We start from the raw sequence: 23,160 nt of genomic DNA, 5'->3' as shown, positions 1-23,160 counted from the left end.
GTCAGCAAAATGTGAGAATTTGGTGAACTCATGGACTAGGGGAAGGTGAGGAGATACACAGTCCTCAATCCTCGCTCCCAGTGTCAGGAGACCATGGCAGCCTCTCCAGTCTGACCCAAGAGTCTCTAAGTTCAACCAAGTCTGCTGAAGGTGCAGAGAAGCCACAGTTGATCTAAAAGCCTTTCTGAAAAAGTAGCTTGCATTGACCTGCTTGTGCGACCCCTGGCCAGGAAGAAGAACAAGCTCGCAGGGCAGTCTGCCAGCGGTGGAGGGTTAGCTTAAATTTTCCAGCAATTCAGCTTGCTGAAGTAAATTGTGCTTTAAGTATTAGGAGTTGTTGTAGGTGAACAGTTACTGTGTTCCTTAAACACATCAACCCTTCCAGTGATGAATACTGCCATGTTTACCCCCTTCCAATTCCATCCTCAAAGATGTCTTGCCAGTGGTGTAGAGAGTTCTTGAACATTGTCTCTTCTTTCATAAAATCAGAGAATAGAATCATAGAATGGTTAGGGTTGGAAGGGACCTTAGAGATCATCTAGTTCCAACCTCCCTGCCGTGGGCAGGGACATGTTCAACTAGACCAGGTTGCTTAAAGCCCCATCCAGCCTGGACCTGAACACTTCCAGGGATCGGGAATCCACAACTTCTCTGGGCAACCTGTTCCAATGTTTCACCACCCTGAAAGCACAGAATTTCTTCCTAATATCTAATCTAAACCCACGCTCCTTCAATTTAAAGCCATTCCCCCATGTCCTATCTCTACATGCCCTTTTAAAAACTCACTATTAAAAGCAAAATAATAAGTTAATTATTAGAATTAATAAAATCAATGACTGGAGCTATTTCTTGTGAGCTTGAAACCTTAGTTTTGTGACTTGGACTAACTCAGACAGCAGGAATAGCATCTCAAATTAAATTTTAAAAGTTTGAAATAAAGGGCTAAATCTTTCATATGCACTGATGCTAAATTTTTCATATGTAAGAAATCTCATGTGAAATAAAATGCTGAAATAAAGCTGTGACATGGTGGTTCATCTTCCTAAGTACAATAACTATGCCCAGAAATTAGTGTAGATATTGGAATACTCAGGATAGAGTCAAACCCTTTAAGGTTCTTATGGCATTATCTTGCTATGCAGACACCTTGCTGTTACCAGAACCATCTGGTCCAGCGTTCCCAGGTGGAGGTGTCTGCCACTCATTTGCAGGAGAGAGGAGAATCCTACATCTGGTTCCTTCTCTTCTCCCGATACCATGTCCCCCAGAGATTTGCTGTCTGCTTTGTTAATGATTAAGAGCTAACTACAGAAGGGCACGTATCAAGTATGGACATATTATATTGTGTCAGAATTGAGGAGGAAGCCTCAGGCTTGTGTCCCATGTGCCTGTTCCCAGTATTAATCTTCTCAGTACATGAAATATTTTTCACCAATACATAACCTCACTTATTACTTCCTGCCATTAAGTGCAGCAAATACTCAGACACTCTTCTGGAACATCTCCAAATGAAATCTCAGAGTCATTACATTAACCTTTTCCATTATAGAGCAGAAGGAAATTAGCTATTCGCACACACAGAAATACTTAGAAAGTGGCACGATATTTCGCATAATTATATTTTTATACTTTCCAACAATGCAAAGAGTTAAACAAAAGCGGTAAAAATCCTGCATGCTTCATTAAAAACTCTCAATTTCTCTATTTTCAGCAAAATAAGCCATCAGTGTTAGATTCTATAATTGACACCATTGCTTAGGGAACAAACCTATGAATCTTATTAGAGACAAATTCATTACTTTAAGTCCACCCTTAGGATGCAGAGCTCATAAAAGAAACCTCTGGAGGGTTCAGCTTAGGAGATGAGATTATTTCAGGCTGCAAATCTACAGATTTGCTGTAATTAACCTGAACTAATTATTGTCAGGCGATGGGTCAGACATCCTGGATAAAAGCCTGTGACTGGTTTTGTGGTCTACTGGGTTTTCAGCAAGTGAGCTGCTTGTTAAACAAAGAAAAAGTACTGAAAGCACAGCCCTATATATTCTTAAAGTAAAATAAATCTTTCCACTTGGAGAGAATACCAGAGCCTATTTAAAATGCGCAGTCAATTGGCACACTGAAATGTATCAATGTTTAATACTTTTGTTAGCTATCTCACTGCAGGCAGCCATCACTAGCAGTGGTCACAAACAGCTCCTGGGTGGGCTATGCTGCTCTCCCTCCACATGAAGAGAATGCCTGCCTGCCTCCTTTTGCAAATATCACGAGAAGGGACCCATTAAACAATTCTTCGTACACTGCAGGTACATGTTACAGTCCTGTAATGGATGCTGCCCTGTCCTTATTCTGCTGCTGCTTTCAAGGGGCAAGACAGATGCACAGGTGCACCTACAGAGGCTTCTGTGTCTGGCAGAGGGCAGAAGGAGCTGGCTGGGCTCTACAAGATATGCTGATAACCCTGTAATACAGATGACCCAGATTTACTTATCACAGCTTCAAAAAGCAGTGACTATTTTTACCAACAGTGGAAAACCTGTTTAGTCTTATTGTTTCAAACACAGGTTTTTGTGTGTATTTAAGTTTCTAAATTCTGTTGAAATCAGTGGCCATGATGTGAAAATATTTTGAGGTCTCTCTGTCCTTTGAAGTTTTCAAGACTTGGCTGGGCAAAGCTGACATGATCAAGTTCCACCTTAAGTGGGACATGACCTTCAGAAGTCCCTTCTGGCCAGTGTTTCTATGACCCAGTGTGGTTAAGACATGGCTACAAGGAGAACCCTGTGCTCAGGTGCTGTACTTTCTCAGAAGGAGATGCTTATTGGCTGCCCCTTGCTGAGGAGTTCTTTTCCCTTCAGTCCAAAGGTCCAGTACCATTGCTTTTTCTCTCATAAATATGTATCCTACCTTCACTCTCACTGATGATGTTTCTTGGCAGATGGTCACATATTTTTACTGTATGTTTCACTGATACTGGGAAATTTGTTTTCCATTTCCTCTGTGTGTCTCTGATGCTGTGAGACTGTGTTTCTAAGAAAGGACTCCCAACAAGGGAAGCCTGTGTATGAGTGCAGCACAGCTAGGGCTGATCTTTGCAGTGATCACCTACAGACCCTGGGATACACTGGTGAGAGAACATAGGGTCGAGCTGTGGGGATAGTCAGTGGCTCTTGTCATGTGAGTGACTTAAAATATCTTCAGTGACATTTTAACTCACTTGAATGTGATTTAAATGACTTTAAATTTTGAGCCTCTGTGACTCTCTAGGGAAAAAAATTTCTGTGTCAGTGCCACCTGATAAATCCTAGGTCCCTCCTCTGCTGCACGGCTGTGGAGTTTCTTCCAGTTCCTCATGCACTCAGGTGTTCCCAAATAAAACTTTCTGCCTCACAGGAGTTTTGTCAGTGTAAGGTAGGCTCACATCTCCTAACCTAATGGAATTCATCGAGCTTCAGCTGTTTTGAAACTGAAAGAAATTATGACTAGAGCCTTTTTTTAATCTTCTGTGTATTACATTGATGGGTTTGTTATTGGTTTTCACTATTTATATTTCATTATATTTTTCCCATCATTAACAGTTTTCCTACTGGTATAAAGACATTCCCTACCAAGCAGAGGATTGAAAATTACTGGTAAAAATAGCTGGAAATCTGAACAGTTGAACTGAATCAAAGTATGGAAGAGATGCTGAGCATAACACTACTTTTAAGTGGAGGCAGCACACAAGCTCCTGTGTGGATCTGAATGGTCTAGGTGAATGGATCCTTGTAATCAAAGTCAGAAGTTATTCATTACCTGAAACAGATTTTAAAATGTACAAGTAACAGCATTCAAATCCTACTAACACTCTGCAAGAGGCAGTTCTTGAAGTACATCAAATTCTCACATTTTGTGTTTTGTGAGGACATCCTGCAAACTAGGATCATTAAAATATCCTCCTTCAAATGATTATGAGTTTGGGGGTTTTTTTGCTAGCCTACTTTTTTAGCTAAACTGTTTTCATTTTGCTACCAAATATACAAATCCCTCCTAGATTTTACTCACTCAGGCCTGCACAAAAGCAGTGAGATGCACATGTCCTCAAAATGTGGGCAGAGGTCCCTCTGTGTGACCTGGAGGATGAGGGGCTCTGGCTGCAGAGTCCTCACTGCATTTCTGGGGCTGGCAGGGCCTGGTTGTCATGAAAGGCTTTCTTGAATGGGTCTGTCTGAGCTCCTAAGGATCAGTACTTAGTGTAAGATAAACTTTTGCTTCTGACCATTTCTTGTTTAACCCTCTGACCCTGCAAATATTCATCATTAGTTTACTATGCATTGTTTCTGTTTCCTGGTTTGGGCATCCCTGTAATAACGATGCACCTTCCTGTTGGGAGAGCAGGAAGAGCAATGCCAGGTAAAAAGTGCCTTTTTGCCATCCTTCCATCCAGGTGGTAGCTGACCCAGCTGTACTTCAGCTTTACTGAAGCACAGGCCTTTTAATCTTGATGTAAACAACACTTTCTTCAATGTTAGCAAGATTGCCCGCTGTTGACTGCCCCTGTTTACAGATAAAACCTGATCCTCTAGCAACAGGAGGAAAGCCTCCCAAACCCTCCCTTCACTGCCCTGGTCAGCTGTGACTGGGGCACACACAGCTTCAGGTATGACTTTTTGAGAACTGGTCTCTCCCTAATCAGCATCAACTTAGGGCAAAAAGAATTACAAGACTTCTCCGTGAGTGTTTATGATGATACTGCAAAGAAAAACTATTTGCTAGTGAATGGAAAATCCTATCTGTGGCAGGAAAAGCTGCAGTTATCATGTATCACCACTGTATGCCACTACAGACTAATTACTGTAGTGGATCCCAGAGATGAGGCACTGCTACAGCAAACCCTCAAGAAACACTTAGTTAATATTAAATTGTAATCCTATTACCTTTAGATGTTCCCAGTGCTATTAATCTCACAGTTTCCAAGTCAGTAGTTTAAAAACAGATTATCTGAAAATCACAGTGCCATTAACCTCTTTGTGTGTATACCTTTTTTAAGCACAGGAGCCAAGAGGAGTAAAACTAATAATAAATTTATATTTTCAGTATCTTTCTGCTTAAGAATATTCCACATATTATTTAAAATTCATCAAAAAAGCATCAACTGTGGAAAAGATTATTTTCATAATCTGTTTATGCTAAAGATAAAATGAACATGAATAATCAGAAATGAATTATCTCTCTTTCCTAAGTCCTCTCTTGGACTGGTACAAAATTACCCTCATATTTATATCCTTGCACTAAAAAGCGTAAATAAAATGCACTACAGAAGGATTATTGGTTTGATATCTTGCAATATCAGGTTTCTAGAGTTAATTTACACCCTAATAAAATTTTTGTTGAAAATTCACTAATGGCTTTGCAAAAAAGTCTTTGAAACACAAACTACTGTGCCAAAGTAAAAATTAACTTCTATAAATGCTTAAGGAAGATTATAAGTGCATAAATTAGCACTTACACGCTTTTTGAACCGTATCCTAAGTTTGGTCTCTGTTTCTATTGTTTTCTTCTACAGCGTTGAAATCTTAAAAAGTATTTTCCTTTTTGGTCTCTTCTGTTTTCTGATCATTATCATTCATTGTTTCCGTATCTGGTTATTAACAGTTTCAAGCAACTGCTAGTTTCTGTCTCTTTAAACTTCTGTTCTGCTTTCCTCAGTTTTTATTCTTCTGTGGTTTAAACTATTCTTTGGTCTATAAAAATCCCTGTAAGATGGGTAGAAGGGGAGGGGGAGAAGGTCCACGGCAAGGAAATTAGTAATTATAGAAATTGTCAGTTTGACAAAATAAACTATTCCTAGAAATTTTAGTATCTCTTACAGAAATTGTAGGGAATGTCTCCTTCATCTTTAGCACAAAAGCCAAATAATGTGGAATTGTAGTCTCACTGAGAGCTGGGATGTTTAAATTCAAAACTTCACAACAAATTACTCTTGTACAGGCTGCTACATCACTTATCCCAGGGAAATTAGAGACCCCCTTGGACTGCATCCTTTCCATTCCCTGGTCAGTGAGGAAGAGGGGTGGTGCAACCCTTGGAAGGTGTTTCCTTTTATGGCTGGGATATTTGCTCACCTTTGAGACATCTTTCTTTTGCCTGTGCAAAGGAGCTGTGTGACATTAAGTTACCTACTTACAAAACGGATTAATATAAAAGGCTGTGTTAAAGAGATCAAATGGCTGGAAAAAAATAAAACAAGGAAATGAAATCTTCTCTCTTGAAAGTGTACTCTTAGAGGGCTGAGAGCTGCACTTTGTCACTAAAGTAACATCCGTGAATTGTTTCGGTGATCTTTTCAGTTGATTTTACAAGAGCTACTGCTAGAGCTTGATGATGCTACTTCTGCTGCAATGCCGCAGCAGTTTCATGGAGATGGTACAAATTGATGTATTATTTCTAAGAACTCTTCCTTGTCCTCTGGGATTTCTCTGGGCATTGTGACCCATGATTGCTACCAGGAAACTGGATCCAACCCAAATATTTAAATCTAGATGTGACTTCAATCATCTACTGAGTTTTGTCTGTCCAGTAATTAGTAACTACTTGTATTTTGACATTATAGTTTACAGTTCTGTAATCACTCCCTTTTCTGGTTGCAGTATGATATTTGAGCTCTGAAAGGGATTATTCCAATCCCAGAAGTGAATTAATCCCTTCCACATGAGTTCGCCTCTTAAAATAATTACTGGGAAAAATGAAAGTGTAATCATTAGTCCAATAATGGCTCTAATGGAAGGAAACCTAAATTAAGTCATATTGGATCTCTGAAACATTAAATTAGGCAAATTAGGGATCTCAGTTTTCTTTAAAAAACCTACATCTATAGTAGTACTAAAGGAGGGCAGGACTGGATGGGAGAGGAAAATAACTACCAGTTGTGAAATATCTTTGGACTGTTTAGCAACATTACCATTCACAGCCACGGAATACATTACATTTTATTGTAAACTTTGTTCCTTAGAGAAGTATAAATCTTGAAAGTGTGTCAATACTTGGCAAAGTAAGCAGTCTCTGGAGGCAAAAAATGTTTAAGACCATCTATCAAGTATAAGAAGTTGATAGCAATTAAAATCAGAGCTGTTTATGTATAAACATAAATTGCAGAGGTAGCTTAAAACTGGGCAGTAAAAATCTTGGCTGGGTGGAAATTCCAATAGCAAAAGACTGCAAAAAGCAACATCTGAATTTTAAGAACTGTTTTTGTAGCATATACTTTTTCTTTAGCAACAATATTGTCTAAGAAATTTTATTACATTGAGGAAAATTTATCTATTTATTTATTTTCACATCCGGGTATTCTTTAAAAAACCACCACAAACAACAAAACCCAACCACTGAACAGTGGGTAAAAAGAAGATAGCTTAGATAAAATATTACTTATATTAGATAAGCACTAAACCAGGTTATATTTCAATGCTCACTTTTACCCCAAAGAGATACAGAGAAGAATGGAGATTGATTTAATGTTAATTACTATAGTAATAAGGATGATTTTTAAAATTATTGTGTATTTAAAAGGGATTATTAATTGTGTCCTTTAATGTGTGAGGTTCTCAGGAAATAGATCATTGTGGGCAGCCTGCACAATTTTATTGGTTTTCTCAACAGTTGCAACACTAAAAACTTGAGTGGAATGAGAGCCCACAGAAATAGTACTGGGGGATGTCTTCCTCTCCTGAAGAGGAAAGAGACTACCCTGTTAACCCAGACACTGGGTACCCAGTTGCTGGTTTGAAAGGAGTGTGTTCCAGGTTTCTGGTCCAGTGGTGAGTCTTAGATCACTGTGTTTGGGTAAATCCTCACGGAGATGCAAGGAGCACAGCCAGAGCACCGATTAATGCCGTGCTGGAGAGGATATGTTGGGCTGTAAGTGGACCCTGCCTCTTCTACCAAGGCTTCTATGACTTTAGGGATGGTAAATAAAGTCAGAGAGGCTGTTTCCTTCTTTAAAACAGGGGAAGGTGTGAAGTAGACACCAATTTCAAATGTGACAGTCCTGAGGAAGCTTGAAGAGGTGCTGTGCCCACAGTGAGTTTTGTTGCAGCAGGAAATGAGGAATGTGCCCATGCCATGGACACAGGGAAATTTGCTGGCAGCAGGAACATTGCCAGGCTGCTGGGTGGGAGAGACCAGCTACAAAAAGTGGGATAGAATGCTGTTAAACAGAGCATAATGTACAATGTTTATTTGAAATTAATGAGGCTTGCATGTCTTCAAAATGCATTTTAATATTTAAATTGCTGCAAAAGTAAATTATTAAAATAAAGTGTCCATGAATTATCACCCCTGATCTCCCAAGCTGCAGTGCTAGAAAATGAGAGACAAAGAGTGCCCAGGTCAGTGAGGTAAAGGAAAGGCTGTCCCCTTCTCATGTTGAACATCTTCCACTGTAAGAGTACATCTTTTCACTTCTGTTCAGCTGTGGGAAAGATGTCTCAGGAAGGAAGTCTTAACATGGGACCCAAATAAGGAATTTAATTGAGAGACTTTGGTGTTCCAGACACCAATGTCCACCACTGAGGGAACAGAACATATCCACCCACGTAAGTGGATTAATTCTGGCATTAGACAGAGAAGAAACAGTTATGTCAGGACCTTCCTCTCATCTTCCTTACTTCCAGAGGAAGATCAGTCCAGCACCTATTTCTACATCTCCTCCAGAACAGTGCAAGAGAAGAGAGTTTTGTTAAGTGCTCCCAGATTTCTAGAGGAAAAGATTCTGAGCTTCCTCCCAGATTTGCAGGGCTCCTGCTGTATGCACACACTGTGAAGAAACCACAACACAAGTGAGATGGTGAGACAGCATTTCATTGCAGATAGCTGCTAGACCTTGGATCTCTCCCCTCCTTTGATGGAAGAGCCCTTGGACAAGGGAGTAGTCTTCTTTCTTTTGCTTGCAAGAGCAGGGCTACTGATGGGTCTCTTATTGACACAAGGAGTAAAGGGAAGCCCTAGCAAATAACAAAAGTATTCTGGTATTTTTAAACTTAGGCTTTGTCTTACACCCTGTCCACCAAGAATTTGTGAGAATTTCATAGAACAAGATGTGAACAAATCAATAGAGGAAACAGCATCTGAACCACAATGCAGGCATTTAATGTCTCCTTGTGCATTAAATTACCCAATTAATGTTTCCTGTTGCCTTAGCCTGTTCTAATAAGGCTTGACTGTCGCTTATCAGCCCCTAATCTTCTAAATGATGAACAAGAACTGCAGCTGGATTTACAAGAGCCTTTGGGGCACAATACCAAACTCCCAGAGTGCCAAAGATCCATCCTTGGAATTATGCTTATTAAGGTTTCTCATTCATTATAATTTACTTCACACAGATATCTACTAATAAGATCAGATTAACTTTATTATTTATTATTTATTAAGTACTATTAAAATAGATACACTGGACAACCAATTTCTCTGTATAAATAATTTCTCAAAAAATAAGCATTTTTGTTGCATAAAAATGTCATTTCAGATACCAATACTCCTTTGAGTTAACTGAGTTTGCCTGCTGTGTGGGCTTATTTTTCCTGAAAGGCTGATCTGTAATTTAGAATGTTTTGGGTGTAAGAAAAATTTTTCCAGTGTAACTGAAAGTAATCTTTATGGGGTGTGTCCACAAGTTAGCTAATTAGAATAGAGATGTTGGGAAAGAGTTGTAAGTAATGAGTAACTAATAGGGATAAATGATTTTTAATAGACAATGGCCGTGTCTCCAGAATGATAAATACTTTCCTGTTGTATTATAAAAAATAAATAAATCTGTTTTACAAAGAGAGACTTCTTATGAACTGTGAGGCCAGTTGGGGGGAGGAATAGATTCATTTAGATAAAATGCTATTAAATTGCCTGCATAGTGTCCTGTCAGACAACTATTGATCCCATCCCATGGGAGAAATTGATTTCTGTGCAGAGAGCTATGTGCTCTCTGCAGTGTCTTGCTCCAGTGCTATTGCGCTGGTAATCACACGCTGCTGCCTCTTTTCCTTTCTCTCCCTTTCCATCTATGTGTTGTGCAAAGATTGATTGAGAGATGTGAAGGATTCAAATTGCCATATTTGTTGTTATTTGACCTTTCCAGTTATATTCTGTTAAATATGTAAATAGTTCATTTGTAGTTCTGTGCATATGAGTTTGCTGAAGCAGTGTGTGAGGAGGGTTCCAGGGGGATGCTTGTACCATGGTTCTCCTGTAGATCTGTTAGAGCTGACTCAGTGAAGGGATTTCAAATGCAGTTGAGAATTCCCCCTGCTTTGGCAAAAATATCTAAGCTAGTTCTCAACACAACATCTAAAGATGGGAAAATAATTCAAACTTTCAACACCAGAATTACATAAAAGCTGAAAAGAGAAACGATAAGGGATTAAGGATCCTTGCTTTGGTTTCCTTCTTTTAGGCCTAAGTACCTTTTGTCAGCTCCCATTAATGTGAGTCATTTTTTAATAAGACAAATATACCTGAGGTGAAGTAATGACAACATTGAAGTTGCAACCCACTTCTGAATCTCCCCCCTTGGAATAAGAATAAGAAACAAGGTCTTTAATTGCCATGAAATGGTCACACAGTGTTTCTCAGATAATACAGCTTCAGTTTACAAAACTGTTTGTCTGATGAGTTATGTATGTACTTGACTTTTTCTACTATTTCTTGTCATTCTTGCATTGGTCTCATTCTTATGACTCATCTATAATCATCAGTGCTGAGCAGGTGTTTGAATGTCAGCTTGTGGGGATCAAGGCCCTTGCTGTTCTCTGGGACCATAACTTGGCATTTGCACATGGGGAATACCTTCTGAATGGGAAAAAGCCAGGGCAGACCTTCTGGCTTCAACTCATGCCAGTGCTAAGAGCATAGAGGGGAGTAAAGATCTGTTGGTATCACAGCCATATTTTAGTAGTCCCAGGCTTCTGCATTAGGCCTAGGAAGGAAAGTGTAAGATGGTTCCTTCTGGAAGATTTCCAAAATCTGACTGGACAAAGTCCTAAGCAAACAAGTACAACATTAAGGCTAACCCTTCTTTAGCAGAAGTTTAGATTAGAGAACTTCCCTCATTCTCCTCACACCAAGGTCTCTTTGAAATTAAAGCTTTCTATGATATTATGAATTCAAGTCCTGGTTACCTTTAAGCATTTGCCCAAGATAGCTCCTTGCTAGGACATCAGCTCTAGCCTATGAAATGAAGCCCTTGTTTTTCAATTGCCTTTTAATGCTTTGGATAGCACAGCAAGTGAAGATACATTTCTTCTCTTCGTTAGTCTCTCCTCCATTTCGCCACTCATCATATAATTCAATTTAACTTTGCTGCAACTGGAGGCAAACACTGACTTCTCATGTGCATTCTGGAAGGTGCCTAGGCAGCAGGGAGAAGACCATATCTGACAGCATAAGGTGCATGGGGGCAAACACATTTCCCAGCTGTGGAGAAATGCAGCTGAGATGGGAATGCTCAACCAGGGTGACAGGAGTCATTGGAGAAAATCGCTGACTGCAGCTCCTCAAATCCAGCACCTCTTAACTTCTGGCCTGAAAGTGTGAGATTTTCTCCCTCCATCTTGGAGCGGGGAAAGGGAAGATGAAGCTGTGCTGTGTGGTTTTGTTAGAAATACAGAAGGAGGGAGGTGATAGGGTAGGGAGAATGAGGAGCCAGAAAGACAGAAGGGAGATGAAAGTGTGCAGTAGTATGTATGTGGGAATTTGCATAGGGAATGCACAATGTTATGTGTATTTGGGGAAACATCATTGTATGAGCACACATGAAGGAAAGGAGTCAGGTGTGGGGAACAGCAAAAAGTACCAACAATGAGACCAGTATCAGAGAAAATGGGCTCTCTTCCTTATCTATTCTCACGTATCATAAATTTACAGGGGTAGTTTCACTCTGATTGGGACAAAGCTGACAGCTCCCTGCAAGCAAACAGGGACTAGAAATTATAGTGAAAGGCACCTTAGAAACTCTAGAGGCATACAAAAATCAGTCCTGGGACCTGTTTTCACTTGCTTATGTGTCTCCTTTATTAAGTAGAATTTAATTTGATAGCCTATTAGAAGTACATCTAGAAGGAACTGCTGGACGCCCCTTGCTGAGTGTTTCTATGATTCTCTCTCACAGCAGGGTGACTTTTGCACTGTACTTACTTTTTGTAAAATAAACAAAGCAAGCTAATTGCAATTGAAGAGCACAGTGTTGCTAAACCCAGGGTTTTCCTAAGAGAGCCTTGAAGCCTTAGCTTCAATTGGCTTGTGTTTGTATGTGCTTCAGAGAAAATTTAATCAAGAAAAGAATTGCCCCTCATCTCTGTCCCCATTAATTTAATGTGAGAATCCATCATTTTAACAGAAACTTTATTTGTGCATGGGGATTGCCTTTCATAACAGGGAGATCAGTGAAGGGGAGAAGTTGTCAAAGCCGATGGTGAAGGCTGAACTGCTTGCAGAGCTTACTTCTGGGCTGATGTTTTTCTTCTGTTCAGCGTCTTCCTCCCTTTCCACCCATGGCTAAGGACAAATACAGAGACACAATTGTGAGGACAATATAAAGCAAAGTTGCTGCGCAGGAAAACACGTAGACTGTACAAGCATTGGCTACAAACGTTCTCAGGTCAGAAATCAAAGGTCTGTGTCATTATTTGAAGGACACTTTTTGCAATAAAGGACTTCAATCCTGTCTCCAATTCTCTTCCTAACCCCACAGGATCCTACTAACACAATTAGCATCCTTACTGATGCATTCAGGTATAGACTAGGCTCTCTCATAATTTGGTTTGTTTTATCTAGGTGTGGGTTGCATTAACCTGGCAGAGTGATGGGGAAGATTTCTGTTCTCTGCTTTGAGCTGGTAAGTGCAGGCAGATTCCTCTGGTTTTGACAAAATGAATTCCTTTAAAGGAAAGAAAGCTAAGCTGTTCTAAAAGGCCACAAGTAGATTAATGATTCCTGTCTGTCAGTCTGATAACTCCATTCTCACGCTTCACTGTTTTTTCCTACTACACCTGCTTTATATGTTCAAGTGTGGAGCTCTTGGTTTGATCCTGAATTTGTGACTGAAAAAGAATTATTGAACTTCTGCTGTGGTGCTGATGAAAGCATAACCTAAAAGTCCATTGGGCTTTTTTATTCTGTCACAGTGCTTCAGATTTCCGTCTCTGCTGTCCACTCATACCTTTGCAATTCTGTGGCATAGTTATCTCCAATAATTCCCCAGTTTCCTCTTCCCACCAAGTTTAAAGAAACAAACAGTAGAAATATTGCTTCAAGTACAAAGCAGCCACTTCTGTAACTTGCATCCTTTCATCTGGTAAATGTACAGTAAATGAGCTGAAATATTGTTGACTGTTCAGAAATCATTTGTTAATTCATCTTATCAAGGGAACTCTCACTTACAGATGGACTGGACAGTGGAAGTTGTGCCACCTCTGGGAACTCCACCTCCGTAAGATGTGGCCTCCTTGGACATCATGCTGGAGGCCTTGGATCCACCAGAGATCCCACTGCTGGTAAAACCTGATGAATGGGTCGTGCCCTTGGCACCTAGAACAGTTATAAAGGAGACGTTACTGACAAAAAAAGGAAGGAACTTTCCAGGTCAATTGCGAACTACTTAAAACTACTAATTTAAAACTGTGTTTTAAAAAAATTCAAGGCTAGCAAATGTATCAAAAGACAAGGTGACTGCTGATTACTTGACTTGTTCTGTCAGTATGCTGCTTTTTAGCTGCCACCTTGGGGAAAGGATATTATCAGTGCTGCTGTGGATGCTCCCAGAACACAAAGAACATCTATGGCTCTTGCACAGACTGTTTTTGATAAGCAAAATTGGATCTCCAAAATGGTTTCAGCACTATTTGCCTCTGCTGAAACTGCACTTTTCTGTGGAACTGCCTGAAGACTGTGGAACAAACTTCTGTAGAAACTAGAAACTGTTGCACTTTCTGTTGCAGGTGAGGAACATGTTCCATTCACTTCACTTTCCCTTACACAAGCCTGTAATAGATACCTGTAAAATTCAAGTACCACAAGTTGTGGTAGCCAGTGGCCAGTTTATATGTATATCTTCAACTCAGTCTAAATAAGCCCTGAGCAAAACACTCCATTGCAAACTCTTCTTCTCCTGGGAGAGGAGTAAAGCATTAGTAACGACAAATGTTACTGATAATGCTTAAAGCATTCCTGGAGGATGCTCAAATATTTTGGTGATGAGCTTGTTATAACATCTTCTGTAAAGTGATACTGAACAATACTCATGTCCCACTGCAGAATCAGCCGCTCCTTCGAGCGTGTTTGTTCTGGGGGGAGGAAGGGTTACAGTCTGAATGAAAAGGTTAAGAAGATGTGTTTGGAGAGATTTCAGTGAGCACCTGCGGAAATGAAATCAGGCCCTTTTAGCTCTCAATCAGGCAAAGAATGTGTGGCAAGCTCTCTTGCTGCAGGGAGCCAAAGCTCACACCTGTCTTGGCAATGTTACAGAGCTAGCATTTTCCACATGGATAAAAGCTCTTTTGGAGTATCTCCTGTCGGCATGGCTAAGGTTTCCTTGAGTCATGCAGACTTCTCTTCACCAAAATGGTGGTTTTCATAAAAGTCCATTGTTAACACAGAGGTTGCAAGATTTTGCTTCTGTTTCTTATAAAAATTCTCAGCACACAGACAGATAGAAGTCTTAGAACTGACAGCTTCATGCTCTCTGTAGGGCATCTCCACTGAAGAGTTTGCCACTGGTTATGAGTGTACTGAGGTCGGCTGTACCACTGTGATCTGTAACAGAAGGCAGCCGTCTAACATATGACTAGAGTTAGCCACTGGCATCTCCTGCATACCAGGATTTCTGCTGCTAAGGCAGCATGGTGCCTGAGAGCAACTCTCCTCTTTTCACTCTCTCTGTCCCCCTCCTCTCCCGACTTTCTCTCATATTCTGTCCCTCGGCTGCTACTATCCCTTAAGCTCTTTCCTGCTGAATATTCAATAAACACTGTATTTAGCAACCTAAACTCACTGATCGAATCATACAAAGTAAAAATTAAAAAATGCCTCACAGGAGTCACATGCAGTATGTCTCTGAATGACCCTTCTGTCACTTATTCCCTCACTGTCTAGAGAGTCTCACTCTATGAATAATATTGGCAGCAATGTAAATCACATCTTAAAAAAAAATCCAACTTATTTCCTCTCAGTCAAGCTTAACACATTTTTTGCTATTAAGAGATGCCCTGAATCTGAACCCTGGCCAACTCACCTGGTCAACCACCCATTTTATGGCTGGAGAAGTCATGTTCAGCTCCATCCTTCAGATTTCTACCTGCTGATTATGGAAGTAGTAGACCAGTGGTAGGCCAATATGTCAGAGATGCCTGCCTATAATCAGCCTGCTGGTTGGCATACCCTTGAAACATGGGACATGCGGGTCCGAGACCCTGAAGCCAGAAAGGGTTTCGGAGCCTCTATCCAAGGTCAGAGAGCTAATTACTGTGCTGCTGGGTAAAGTGTGATTGCATGGGGCACTCTGTTCTGTGCAGTCATGCCTGCTCAGAGGATGCCTGCTGAATCAGGTCACACAGGCAGGTCTGGCAGGGAGAATACCTTGTGCACAGATCCCATGGGATCTGGGGTTAAACAAGTGCCACGCTGCTGGGATTCATCCGGTCAGGGACTGCTCCATGCAAGCAGCAAAACAGCAAACATCTGCAGGGTTAGCTCATGTGAAAGGCAGCTCTGCCTCATTTTAGTACTTAGATAGGGGCTGTCAAGGATGTGTATACATTCCCTTCATGAATTCGCCTCTTGGACTGCAACTAATTTCTGTCCTCTACAGAGTTTGCATAAGGTTTTAGTTCTCCCTGTATGGATGAATGTGAGTAAAGAGCAAAGGAAATCTGGTAATTTATATTAAATGTAGGTACACAGATCACGTCCTTGTATAAGTGCATCATTGCTTGTTGCTACCATGACTCTTCATATTATTGATGATTCCTGGCAGAATGGAGAGATAGCACAAACTTCAAATAAACACTGTCCAAAATCTCATGAATACCATGTATGTATGTGTTCATTCATGCATAGTCTGTACATACACAGAAAACACCCTCAATAATATCCCATTCACAGCACACAGTTAAACAGAGGAATCTTTTTTCTTAAGTGAAATACAGGTATGTAGGAGAGAAGAGATTATTTGGCAAGCTTTATTTTCAAGGAGAATAAGTTGTCTGATCCTATGCACTATCCACAAAACCACACACACACACACACACAGAATTGCTCATACCCATTCCCTGGAGAGTAGAAGTGGAGCCTCCAGAAGGCACACCTCCCCCAGAGGATCTCGCTTCGTGGGACATCATTGATGAAGCAAGGGATCCTGCTGCGATCCCAGAAGGAGTGAATCCAGCGTTGCGGACGTTCTGGTCAGACATGGTGCTGTCTGCTGGTGAGAATTCCAGTGGAGCACTCAGGGGATGCTCAATCCATCCTTTTATACACTTTCCAGCTGACAGTGAAGAAATGAAACTGCTGCCAAGATAAGGAAGAATAGAAACTGAAACTTATCCTCAGCCAGGAAACAAAACTGAACTTTGTCAATAGGCTTTTTTATTGCTGTTGTCATGTTGGAATTTAGGCAAACCAAGTAATTTCCCCTTATGATACTAAAATCATGAGAGCATGTGTGGCACCTGATGTGGCTGAAAGCTTTGCTTCTTCACTCTTTTCCATTGCACCCTATTGAATTGCACCTGTAGAAGATACTGCCTTGTTTTAAGAATTCATACAACTCTGAGTAAAGACAAGAGCCAAAAATGCAGTAAAGTGGTGGCATGCAGAGACTTCAGATGGGCTGGTTATCGTACCCAGAATTCAGCTGTGATACAACTACCCCTGAAAACACAGAGCTGGAAATCAGAACCCAACAAACAATGGATGGTTGGAATTAATTTCTATATGGAAGGAACTGTGAGAGGACCTTGTGTAGTATGAGCAGATTGACACAGATGTTTTGTTCTTCCTCACACAAGTCCCACTAAAGCAGAACCTCTGTCTTTAATGAACAGGCCTTTGCAAATGGCACACATGCCTTTATCACAGCTTTTCTTAGCCAGGAGTTTAAATAAGGCTCATTAAAAATCCATGGACCTGCCTAAGGTAAAGAAAAATATTTGATTAGGTCACACTACCACAGGAATGGCTCTCAAAGAGGAAATATACAGAATAAAACTATAGCATTTTCACAATAGTGTAATATCTATGTCTTGTACAGGGTGGGTTATAGAACAAAGGATATGAAATCTGTTCCTCTCTTCTTATATGTGCTATTTATCTGAGCAGTGGAATATCTGGCCTATGTACCCCTAAGCAGCACTGATCTTTTAACTCTTTTCTTTCATTCAACTTTTCTTTAGTTCATATATGCTAGTTTTCTTTAATCCTAATGTCAGTTATTATGTATCTTTAACTCCATAATTTCTCAGGTTCCTCATTTATCATTTTGAATTACTTAATGTTATAAAATATCTAAAGTTGAGGCTTAAATGCAGATAAATTCTATGTAAGAATAGGACAATGAATGCTAGAGGTCTTCTTCAAAGTCACAAAAAACCCAGAAATTTCACTTTCTTTGTACATACTGCTACAGATTCTTCCTTCAAAAATGGTAAAATGTTTCAGTTCTTTGTTAATACAATTTATTTAATATTCCATACAGCCCATTAGGAAATAATGGTAAAGTCTGACAAAGCCATGGAAAATCAAGGCTTTACAAGCTGCAGAAACTCTAGAAGAGGTGACATTTTACTCAGTCCTAAAACTCAAAACATAATGGATACACACAAAAAATAACTAAAAAATTTAACTAAAAATAATTAAAACTAGATATAATAAAAGTTTTACTGCAAGAAAAGTGCCTCGAGGCAATTCAGATCGGCAGAGACACCAGAAAACAAGCAGGAAAAGAAGAAATTACTAGAAGTCTCATAAAAATAGGATGAAGAAACTCAGTGTAATAAGGAAAGGGAAGCCACTGGAAGGATTCAAGGGAAGCCTTGGACTTGCCTCTACCAACTTGCCCAATGATTTGGACTGTTGGTTCAATCTTTCTATCATCTCTGGATCTGCTGTGCTCAGCTCCCTCGGTGGGACAGCGCCTTGCTGTGCCCTGGTAACGTGTGACATTGACATCACGGTCTCCAATTTAGAAAGACTCAGTGTCACTGCTGAAGTGGGATTGGGAACAAGGACACAGTCCTTGAGCCTGCAGCTTCCAGGGGTCCTCCCTCTCCGCTAATTCTTCCAGAAAGAGGTGCTTCTCCTTTCACTCCACAGCTTTGTGTGAGACATTTCCTAAATGGTTCTCTACTTTTACATATATATTTTTTAATATATATATATTTGTGTGTGTGTGTGTGTGTGTGCTTTGTTTTACTGGCATTTGTAGTTAGAAAGGATAACTTCCAAGATGTTAGGCAAGTGTAGTTAAAGTTCAGCTGTGTTTTCAAGGAGACTGCACAGTAGCAGTCAGGTAGTTTTTCTGGATTGTTTGCCAAAATCCAAGCAGTGATAATTTAAGAGCTAAATGGATGCAACTTTTAGTTAAAGTATGGAAAGAAAAAAAAACGAACTAATTTTTATTGTACCTGTGAGAATATCTGGGTAAGTTAGTTTCCCTGTACCAGAAACTAAAAATCTTAGAGGAGGTGGGTGGTGTGAGCTGATCTGAAAACATCCCGTGGCACTCCTAAGCCTGAGAGAACAGAGAGTCAAAGCTATGAATACCAAGAGTATGACTGCCCTTGTTTTCAGTGTCACTACAATTTCAGTAGCCTTAGGTGCTGAAGCACTTAAACACAGAACTGACAGTTTAACTCTCTGAGTTTCAACTTCAAATGAAACCCTTCGGTGTCAAAAATCCTCTTTGAAAGGAATTGGAAAGCCAGAGGCTTGGTTGGAAGTAGTTTGAAAATTTGAGTGGTGGGCATTCTTCTCTTCTTAAATTAAAAAGGAAAAAAAAAAAAAGAAAAGAAGGAAAATTAGGCTAAGCTGAAAACATCAAACAAACCAATGCGATCAGATGTGCAGGCAACTCTTCTATATTTTGCTTGGAAGGACCTTAATCACTTGTGTCTGTGCATATAAACTGCTGTGTCTCTTTGGTATGTTTTCCTTGCAGTCCCCACTAGCGTGCCACTTAGAAATATTTACCTCATAGTGAAGCTGGGCAGCTGATCAGAGACATTAATCTCTGCTTTTGGTAGTCACCTTTTTTATTTCAATAACATGTTCATTGAAGTCACTTTTTCATAAACATTTTCCCATAAACCTCTGTTTCAAAAGAGATTATTCAAACAGCTTTTAAACAATTAATCTTTTGAAGGGTCTAATTGAAGGATATAAACCTGTAGAGAATCTGACTGAACCAAAGATCTTCAGCATCCAAGATTATCTATCTGTCACCCTCTGACCTATTTCCTTTACACTACTTTTTAATTTTTGTAGCAATTATAGTGTATATGGATAATACCTATTAGCATATTTATGGTCATTGCTTCATATTTATTGTCTGCACAACTCATTAATCTTCATCCAGTGTGTGAGGCTGACAGCTCAATCTATTTTGCAATCTCTGGGCAGCAGCCATATCCAAAAAGCTTTTGTTTCCCTGTAAATAAACTGTGTTCAGGACCAGAGGACAATGGTACATCATGCAGTGATTGACACAAGCCATGGCTGCTAATCAAAAGTAGATTTTATTACCAGCTGAGTCAAGTGCATTATGGGGCCATTGTTCTAGTGCTGTCAGGGCAAGAGCATACGTAGTCCGTCACCTTCTCAAGATGGGTTGATTGTTCTCCAAGATTAGACAGAGTTGCCTTATTATCCGTCCCAGACAACAAGGCATCTCACCCAAACAGACGCCTTTACAGAAACTGCCTGTACATTGAATTGATTTGAATTGCTAATGCATAATCTGTCCAGCACAGATGTGCAATGAATATTTGGATGTTGTTTTGCATGTCAGTTGAGAAGACTGAATGATGAGGTGATGATCGTTCAGTGATGGGTACTGGACATTTGCCAACAATTGAGTTTGAGCACTTTCCCTGACAGTAATCAGATCAGCTTCCAAAACGTCTTTTCTTCAATTCACTGACAATTTATGTTAGAAGATAATGCAACTCTCTCACAGTTAACACAGTTGGCAGCAATTTGCATTTTTTTCGTATAATTAAATTTTTCATTTCACCCAAGAAGAAATGCATAGAAGCCGCCTATAACTGATACAGATATTCCAAGATGCTTCCAAAGTAACTCCACTAGAATAAGGGGCCATCTAGATAGGTCAAAAATGGCAAAACTCTTCACAATACAGGTAGCACTAGTTTTATTAGTTATAAAGCCACATTTGCTGTGAAAAAATAGGGATCTTGCTATCAAGCCATATTAGGTAAAGTCTCCCAAAAAACCAGTCAATGAAATTGCATTTAACATATGACCATCGTCATGCTTAGGGTAGGTCAGCAAACACAATTATCTGATTTAAAAATTTCCAGTGTCTGTGAGGATTGATACAGTGTAAAATAAGAACAGAAAAGAACCCCAAAAGACTGATATTATGATATCAAGGGACTGATACGAGCTCACACAGTGACATCACATGATTCATGTGAATGAAAGACATCTGTATGTAGTCATAATCACAGAATCACACAGAAATTTAGGTTGGAAGGAAGCTCTGGAGATCATCCAGTTCAGCCAGGGAATTATCCTGTTACTTGCTCAGAGACACACTTGGTTGAGTTCTAAGTATCTCCACAAATGGTGATTACACATCTTCTCTGTGGAACTTGGTCCATTATTTGACTATCACTAAAGTGATTTTTTATTCCTGTATATCTAGTCAGAATTCTGCAAGTTATGTCATTGTTGTTGTCCTTTATCTGTGCACCTCCAAGGAGATGCTCCATCTTCTTCATATTCCTCCTTATTAAAACCCTACCTTTAGGATATAAGTAGCTAAAAAGCTATTGTTAGCTTACAAAATCAGAGGATTGTAGGGCCACTTCTCTGATACCTAAGAAATTTATCTTCTAACTTAATTTAGGTATGTGTCTAGTGAATCTCTAATCATATAATGAATCAATTTTCCTCAGAAATAAATAATAATGTTTCTCAAGAACTTCTGGATCTCTTTTTAGAATATATTAATTATTGCATGGTCTTTATCTGTCTTTCAAAGGTAGAGATGAGTACTCATGAGTGTGTAACAGAGTAAAGAATCACATCCTTTAACTTGCCAGTCTTTCTACTAGCCAAATTTACTATAGCTAGGGAAAGACTGGGAAGTGATTGACCCAGAAGTTTTATAGCCAAGGTCAAAAAGATGTTTACAGGTAAGTCATACAATATTTTCATATGTCATCCTTTTTCAGGATTAGGTTATGTGTGTGTCATTTGGATTTTTATTATCATTTTCATCTGCTGAAAGCAAGACACCATCATCTCTGCATTACAGATGAAACAAATCACAAAGTTGCACTGGTGGCTTTTTGGGAGAAGAAAATTCCGGCTTTGGAAGTTTTAATTTTGTGTGCTATTAGAAGGAGAACTACAGACGTGTAACATCTATATGCACTGCACACTTATATCAGCTGAAATTCCACAGAATTTCCAGCTAGAAATCCAGAAAAAAGCCTTTGAATAAGTATCCTGAGAAGATTAAGTTTAGACCTTAAATGGAGTTAGGTGGCAAAAATCTTATTAATGTCCACTTTGCGCATCCAAATTCCAGCCTGTTCTCCTCAAAGCTCCCTCTGACAGGATCGTACCTCACAGTGGCACCTCTGCTTTTGACCTTAATATTATGTTGGAGAGCATAGTCACTCTTGATGTTGTAGTTTATGCCAGGACTTTACTCCATAGTCCAAGCATATGAAATGAGACCCTGCTCAAAACAGACTCTGCAAAAGAGGGAGTAGCTCTGCCTTGCATGCTCAAGCTCAGAGGATTCACCCAGATCAGGACTCGGCCCTTCAAGAGCAGCACCATAGGAACCAGGAGCAGAAGCACCACTCAGACACGGAGTCACGTCCCATTTGTTCTCTGCCTTCAAGGAAGTCTTCATTAGTACATTGGGCTTCCTGCTGACTCTTTAATTTCCTATCCTGACCTGCCACATGCCTTTGACAGACTGAAATGGACATCTAGGCATCATTCTCAAGGCTCTAAGGATAGCGGTACTTGAAAGATGTCATGGAATAGCCAGTGCCAGTGTTCTGAGGGAAGCAATATTTTTATTCCAAAGACATTTAACACAAGCCATTATTCCTGCACTGCAGATCCTTTCCTTAAGCTTACAAGGCTTGTTTTACAAAATAAGGAAAGTTACTTCAGTTAACAAATAAATGTCAACAGCAGGGTCTTTGATTTTTTAAGCCTGAAAACAGAGGTAAAGATGAATTGTTCCCTTATATATTATTCTGTAAAACAAAATGCATACATAAATGACGAAACTGTGTTATCTGCCAAGTCAGAATTCTGTTTGACCTTGAGGCTGCAGTCTTTCCATGCCCAGTTACACAAAAAAAACCTCAGAGTACAGGAATACAGGTTATTCTAGCCTCTGGGAAGGAGAAGAGTCTCAATCAGTTCATACAGTCTTCAAGATGTCTAGACTTGAGGGAAAGCTCTAAGTCTTTCTGAAATCTAGGAAGCAGGTTCATGAAGATAATAGATCAAGTACACAAGCAACTAATAAGCTATACCCCTATCTTAAAGAAATGTAAGATGATATGTTTTTCTGGAAGAAGTATGTTGAAAACAAAAATAAAATGTGAAGCAATAGAATTCATGGTCGAAGTACTATTATTAACAACACTGAGTTCTCACTGCTATTCAAATGTAATGACAATTGGTGCCTTAATAAAGCCATTTCAAAACACAATCTGCAAACACTGAGTAAGTGTATGGAAGTATGGGCACCTTTTCTAGTTCACGGATCCCACATGGATAAGCAGAGTTTGTGCTCCAGGGAAAGTGCTGAGCAGTTCAGAATGGCTCAGGTCCCTCAGGGCAGCTGCTTCCTCAGCCAGGGAACCTGATCCAGCAGATCCTAGGGCAGGCCTGGTGGGCTCAGTCCACACAGAAGCTGCTGCC

General features: G+C 39.8%; 1 protein-coding gene across 1 annotated transcript; it reads right to left on the bottom strand.

The window, feature by feature from the left end:
* Window positions 1-12,352: 12,352 nt before the first annotated feature.
* On the bottom strand, window positions 12,353-16,514 carry LOC125318654 (interferon alpha-inducible protein 6-like). The gene is made up of 3 exons (XM_048289608.1): window positions 16,286-16,514; window positions 13,408-13,554; window positions 12,353-12,522 (listed from the first exon to the last, which is right to left on the bottom strand). Exons 1-3 carry the CDS (start codon window positions 16,431-16,433, stop codon window positions 12,494-12,496), a joined length of 324 nt encoding a protein of 107 aa, XP_048145565.1. The 5' UTR covers window positions 16,434-16,514; the 3' UTR covers window positions 12,353-12,493.
* Window positions 16,515-23,160: the final 6,646 nt, after the last annotated feature.

This window comes from Corvus hawaiiensis, chromosome 30 (genome assembly GCF_020740725.1).
Source record: "Corvus hawaiiensis isolate bCorHaw1 chromosome 30, bCorHaw1.pri.cur, whole genome shotgun sequence".
In the NCBI taxonomy this organism is placed as follows: domain Eukaryota; kingdom Metazoa; phylum Chordata; class Aves; order Passeriformes; family Corvidae; genus Corvus; species Corvus hawaiiensis.
The sequence above is the reverse complement of the archived record's forward strand: the minus strand, read 5'-3'. Positions and strand labels throughout refer to the sequence as shown.

Excerpts from the sequence above, each read along its gene's own strand:
- LOC125318654 (XM_048289608.1), bottom strand. The coding sequence starts at position 16,433 with ATGTCTGACCAGAACGTCCGCAACGCTGGATTCACTCCTTCTGGGATC. Across the intron at positions 13,555-16,285 it reads TTCTACTCTCCAGGGAATGG|GTGCCAAGGGCACGACCCAT; the intron begins GTATGAGCAATT and ends TAACTGTTCTAG. Across the intron at positions 12,523-13,407 it reads TTCCACTGTCCAGTCCATCT|CCATGGGTGGAAAGGGAGGA; the intron begins GTAAGTGAGAGT and ends ATTTGTCCTTAG.